Source organism: Corvus brachyrhynchos, unplaced genomic scaffold (assembly GCF_000691975.1).
Source record: "Corvus brachyrhynchos isolate BGI_N302 unplaced genomic scaffold, ASM69197v1 scaffold59, whole genome shotgun sequence".
NCBI lineage: Eukaryota > Metazoa > Chordata > Aves > Passeriformes > Corvidae > Corvus > Corvus brachyrhynchos.
Window position 1 is genome coordinate 864,438 of NW_008246054.1, and position 6,379 is coordinate 870,816.

General features: G+C 46.0%; 1 protein-coding gene across 1 annotated transcript in view; it reads right to left on the minus strand.

The window, feature by feature from the left end:
- GAPVD1 (GTPase activating protein and VPS9 domains 1) overlaps nucleotides 1-6,331 on the minus strand; it is a 29,268-nt gene extending 22,937 nt beyond the window's left edge. Inside the window, exons 1-2 of the mRNA XM_008642133.2 lie at nucleotides 6,150-6,331; nucleotides 318-556 (exon numbers count right to left, since the gene is read on the minus strand). Of these exons, the coding sequence (XP_008640355.1) occupies nucleotides 318-526 (209 nt within the window). The 5' untranslated portion in view covers nucleotides 527-556; nucleotides 6,150-6,331. The remainder of the gene's footprint in view (nucleotides 1-317; nucleotides 557-6,149) is intronic.
- Nucleotides 6,332-6,379: the final 48 nt, after the last annotated feature.

Sequence of the window (6,379 nt, forward strand, 5' to 3'; positions counted from 1 at the left end):
GAAAGAAAAACAGTGAAACAGTTTAAGTAACTCTTAAGTAAACAAACTTGCTAAGAGATGCCACGTGGTCAATCTATTAACCAGGCTGCCACAGAGGGAAAAAAGTCTTTCCAGATTGCAAATACTTTGTAATAGCTAATTCAGGAGAGTTTGTTCTCATGAACAGAAGCAAAACACACATAGGTATTTTTAAAAAGTTGCCCAAACGGCCAGGCGTGTAAGATTCCCTAGCTGAGCTTTGCTTTACAACCTCACCATTTCTATGATTAGCACAGCAAAGGCCTCCAGGTTCCGAGGATCATCCATCCCTGCCCGAGGCGTGGCGTGCGCTCCCCCAGTACCTGGTTATGATGAGCCTGTCGAGGTTGATGCGCTGCTGTTTGGAGATCCAGGCCGTGCGGTAGAGCCGCTCCGCCGTCTTCAGCACGTCCGCGTTGAGCCGCTGGATCAGCTGCTTCTCCGAGGTCACGTACAGCCGCTCCTGCTTCAGGTGATGGGCCAGCGTGTGGATGTCCAGCTTCACCATGGTGGGCAGCGAGCGGGCGGCACAGCAGCCCTGAGCACACAGAGGGGAGAGGGTCAGTGCCAGCAGAGCGGGGACAAGTCCTGCCAGCCCCATGAGGTGACCAGCGGGGCACAGGCTCACACCAGGCAGCGAATGCTGCTGTGCCCCTCCCCTCAAATCCTCCACTCCACGATGCAAGGTTTCCCAAGTGCCAGTTCCATTGTTCCGTCACACATCAGGGACACTGGCAGAGAAGCAAATGCTATTTTCAGCTCGCCCTGGTGAGCAGGAACAGGAGCACAGCACTGCACAACCCCTGACCACACCTCGGCTACACAAGGTGGGGACCTGGCCTTTACCCAGGGCATGTGGCCCTTGCTACAGCTCAGGTGACACAAGTTCAGGGAGAGGAAGACCAGCCCCGTTCCCACTCACTGCCTGGGGAACAGGCACTTACTCCTTCGTCCTAAAGGCCACCCACATAACCCAGCACTACCCCAGGACCTGGGCGTCGGAATCTCTGGCCTGTTACCTCTCTCACCTATGCACCAGAAGCACCAAGCTCCCAATGCTGTTCTGTTCTGCTAAAAAAAAATAAATAATAACAATATTACTAATTAAGGAAAAAACCCACCAAACCACAAACCAAGGAGTATCAATACCCGGACAAGGCAGAAGTTGGAAATAAATCTGGAGACTTTGCTCAACAGTAGAATTCATTCAGAAAAAATTCCTTAAATATTTCAATTCAGAAGAATATTTCTTTAGGCCATGATCCAAAAATGTTGTTTTATAGAGAGAAAAACTGAAACAACCGTAGGCTTTCATAGCACATCAGGGGCTAAAATCTACACAAACTACTGTTCTGTATGAACGTAACATCAGCTCTAACTTCACAACTAGAAAACATCTCAGCAGAGTACTGCACCAGACAAGACACATTCCAGGAGCAAACCCATCTAAAAATTAACTCTTTTGGAGAGAAAAAACCCATCAGCTGCATTAATACTGACAAAGGAAGGGGTACAAGCATGAAGATCACAGAACTGATGGTTAACTGCTTTATGTCTTCCCCACCAGAACTAACAGCCACACCAGCTAATTTGGGAAGGACAAGGGTCTGATGCAGATGTGATCTGTAACAGATTATAATATACCTGTCCATGTGTATCAGGAATGGAGATACATCAGAGGGCTCTAGTGAGGAACCCTTCAAAGCCATGCTACAGTCAAAAACTTCCCACAACCTGCAGTGACTCTGGACAAGCCTTGCTTCACAACCCCATTTAGATCATGCTTGAGAAACTACAAATAACGTGCTAGAATGCCATGTGCTGGCCCAGTGCTCTGCCCTGCTAGTGTTTTAAAGATCTGTGTTCCACCGTTCAGCAGAGCAGGAGGTGATTCTCACTGAAGAATACAGATTAGCTCCCTAATTAGGCACAGGTTTCCCATTTGTTGGGTTTTTGCAGCCTGACAACCAGCTGCAATGACAACCATCACTGCTCCTGGTGTAATTAAATCCTTTCATCTATAGTTTTGACCTCACAACCAGGAGCCAGGCAGACACGAACAGAGAAGCTGTCACAAGTCTTTATGCATTTAAAAAAATGCAATTTTATTACACCTGATGGTTTAAAGGCCATTCCTAGTAAACACAGACAACTGGGTATAAAGATCTTTAAAAAACACCCCTAAACTCAAAAGACCCGAAACCAAATTCAGCAACCCTAACCAGAGGTTACAGCTGATGCATCCAAAAATGAGATTACGACAGGAACTTGAAGGATGTGCTAATTCAGATGTTTTTAACTAGGACAGTCTCAGAGAAATGATTAGAAGAAGAAACATCGCTGTTACTGCCAAAGTTCTTTGTGAAACAAATAACAACTTCTTGCAACAAATTTATTTTTAGTCTCAGAATTTAAGAGCTTGCAAAAAAAAAAACCAGCAGTAAACTTGCTACTGCCTGCAAACACTGTAGTAACCAGTTTTTAGGTTGTGAGCTACTGCTATCAGCCAGGAAAAAAAGTTGAATCCATACAAACACACACAAACAAGACCTGCAGAGCTACCTTCTGGCTTTTCAGAGTTTCCCACTGTAGGGCTGTGCTCAAGAACTGCTCATGCTTGATCAAACCTGAACAGTTTTAGTTGGCATTTTCCACTTTCAGGTGTCAATACACTCTCCACTTTCCTGGACAGAAAGTCAGTCCAAGTGGATCTCCTGCTTCTAAGCAACTTTGGGAAGGAAGGGGGGACCCACATGGGGTACCCCTATGAACAGCCTGTTGCCTCTGCCTACATTCCTATACCTTTGCTTCGCCAAATTTCAAAACAAGTCTCTGTTTTTGTGTCACTGGTTACAAACCCATTTAAGAGCAGACAAGCCAATTAAACAGCTCCCGAGGTGTCTCCTACACTTACAAGTGATTTCTCTCACAGCTTCATTCAGGGTCTTTTTCTGGTTTTTTATTAGAGAAGATGTTTTCAGCATCAGGGACAGGCAAAGCTCCCTGAGAAGCCTCTGAGGAAGATGCTCCTTCCTCCTCTGCCCACAGGTTGGAGTGAGCTTCAAAAGCCCCACCAGCAAAAGAGACAAAGGTGCTCTGGAAACAAGAGACCTTTTGAGGTAAGGTATGATCATCAAAACAGCAGTTACATTGCTGGTAACCTTTTCTGGAACTATGGACAATGAAACACAAAGAAATATACAAAATTAGTTAATACTCAGGAAGCAAATAAGACTCTCACACATTCCAAAGTCCTGTTACAAATGCATTAATCTACCTGACCAGCAAAAAGAGGTCAGACTCCTGCACTGTACCATTTGCTACCTGAAAAAAAACCTGACAGCATAAACCTCACCCCTACTTGGAAAGTGAAGTGACCACCCAACGCAGGAACAACTTGAGCACCTCCTCATGAAGAGCATCTCAGCCCTTCCACAGACACTGAGGCCCTGAGAAGCTGTGGGAAGCTGCCAATTGCTGTGCATTCTGATTTTTCCTTTTAAACTAATTGCCTCTGTGAACTCCAGGCCCAAAACAAGGCTCCAAAGAGCACCCTTAGCTGCATCTGTGCTGCTAAATATACTGGTCCTGTGACTACCTGATAACATCCCATCAGTTGGCCACTACCCACGTGTGTGTCTTATCTGCCTCTGCTGCAGAACGCCAGAAATAACAAAAGTAAAGGAGAATTGATTCAGAACTGAGCCACAGCAGGTTACTGTGTACCACTGCTTCGACAAGAACTGTGAAAATCCACAGGATTTTCCTGTCAATCCACAGGAAGACAACTGCATGACAGCAGCTTTCACCCTGTGTACAGGAAAACGGGATCAGCAGCTTCCCCAGCTTGGTAACCTCCATAAAAGACAAAGTGGCTTGACTGCCAGGATTGTTGCTGAGATGCAGCTCTGTGGAGAGGAACACCTCATCACTGCCTTCCACCAGTTTTGAAATGAATTATTCTGAAGCCACACACGCACAGCAAGCAAGAGCACAAACAATTTTGTCTTCACCTGAGGTCTCTGGCAGACACCTGAGAACACCAGAGATGTAAAGCAGCAGTTCAACACACAAGGTACCTCAGCAAGGCTCAGGGAAGAAAACCCAAAAAACCCAGTTGAGCAAGATGCATGTGCTATTCCTCTCCTCAGACACTGGTATTACCAACACAGCTTGTTCTGAAAGAAGAAACTACTGTACCACTAACACACCTACCTGACACACACTGCTCCTCCCCAAAACCTCTTCCCTTCACAACAGTACGAAAAGACAGCAGCTGCATCCTCTGACCAGGCTCCACCACGTTCACTCTGGACCAGCACTCAGGGCCAAAGCTTCAGGAGCACTTGGCCACAGCCAGTGTTTGGTGACATGCCACAGAACAGCTCTGGAGCAGAGCCTCTGCTGATTCCAGAACCTTGTTTGTCAGATTACCTTATCAGCTGCTCATAAACATAAAGGCGCCTGTAATTAACCAGCAACCTCGTTTATGACTACCACAGACCACACTTAGAAGAGCAGATATCTGTACACAGCAGTATGAAGGAGTCAGTTTATGGTATTTAGATATCCAACAGCCTGCTGTGGCTGAAGGAACAACAGATATTTAAGATTGTGCTATGTGCAGATTACTTTTCAATCCTGGAATTTCATGTTGATATGAAAACATTTCCATTTTCTGCCAGTTATTTCAAGACTACTCAGGAACCTACGAGTAACTGCGGCACAGTAAGAGCAGCTTAGCACAACAACTCAAAGAATTTCCCTTCATGATGCTCCACATATCAACAACAAAGACTGCATGACCTGACAGCATCCAAGATGCCTTGCCCTGCTGGCAGCACACATTTGCTCAGAACCTGAGGCAGTCTACCCTTTGATGAACACAGGACACAGACTGCTTCCTACTCTTAAAAGTCCTGGAAAACACGACATTGAATCTTCAGGTGCCGACCTCCACCTCACAAAGTCTGTGTGTTTGTCCTGTGATATACAGGAACGGGTCACATTTCTGCTGAGTATTTCTGTGATTCAGTTGACAGAAAAGAGATTAAGTAAAGTGGTCAATACTGCTGGTACACCAGATCCTCCTTCCTCCTCCTGTGTTTCCTGCTCAGGGTTAGTTGCTCCTCCTGAGTCTCGCTACACAAGACTCAACTTCCAGAGCAAGTTTGGGCAGATCTAAAGTCAGCAGGGCAGGGCAAGGCAAAATCACTCCGTCCTGCTGAACTCCTAAGCAAGCCCGAATAGCTTCCAAGCTAATTCAGCCCCGATAAAGTACCTCTTTCCTCATTAGTAATTATAGTAGCACCTCACAAGCCTTATTTCTCTATACAAGCTAACTGTCTGTCTCCCACAGCTGAGCTAAAAGAGCCCTTTTTTCAGTAGGATGGTTCACCATGACCTAGGGCTCATTGCTGAACCCTCACGTCACAACACCCACCAACTCAAACACACAAAATGCAGTTCCACTGTCTAATTGACATTAATAAGAAACTCATCCCTCACATTTGTTTCTGCCCAGAGGCTGCTCTCAGCTAGCCCTGGACATACTGTCCATCCATGTGCAAGGAGCACCTCGTTTCTCGTAGCCCATAACAGAATTTACCAGTAAAGCACAGGATCAGCTGGCTACTAAATTATCTATTAGGCATTACCACGTTGCATAAAACCAACAAAAGCACATAAGCAGGCTAAAATCTATTCCACTTGCTTGTGATGCTAGAAAGTGGAGCTCTCTTTAGGTAAGGGTCACACTAATAAACTTTTAGTCGTAACAACTGCAGAACTTGAAGCTGCTCAAACTGGCAAAACCAACCTGTTCCCAGCCTGCTCTCCTGAGAGCAGCTCCCTTCCCATCCACCAGGAAGGATAGCTGCTACTGAGGAGAGTATATTCTCCAGGACCTGACAAATCTCACGTCAAAACCCGTGTGTGGAGCATCTTAAATATTTTGGAACCCTACTCGGCAGCAGCAGTTAAAAAGTCTATTTCCTGAAGCCACCATCCTGCTGCTTTTACAGAGTATTTCAGATTTCACATACTGCCCGTGCCATTTCCCCTCCATCCTCTTCAAATTGCATCTTCTTACTTGTGAGTCAACTGCATCGTCCACCAAAATAGCACTTTACCTATCAGTAAGTGTAGTGTCACATGCTCGCTCCGAGAGCTCCATCCCAACAGCTCTCAGGAGCGCGGTATCATGACTTTGCAAGAAAAAAAGCCCGATACTCCCCGGACCGAGTTCTCCAGCGTTAGGGGTCTGCGAGTAACCAAAAAGGGAAGTCACCACACTCGTCAAGTTTCAAGTTTTAAACCTGCACAACACAAAAGCCATGAAGGAGACAGGGCAGCGAGCGGA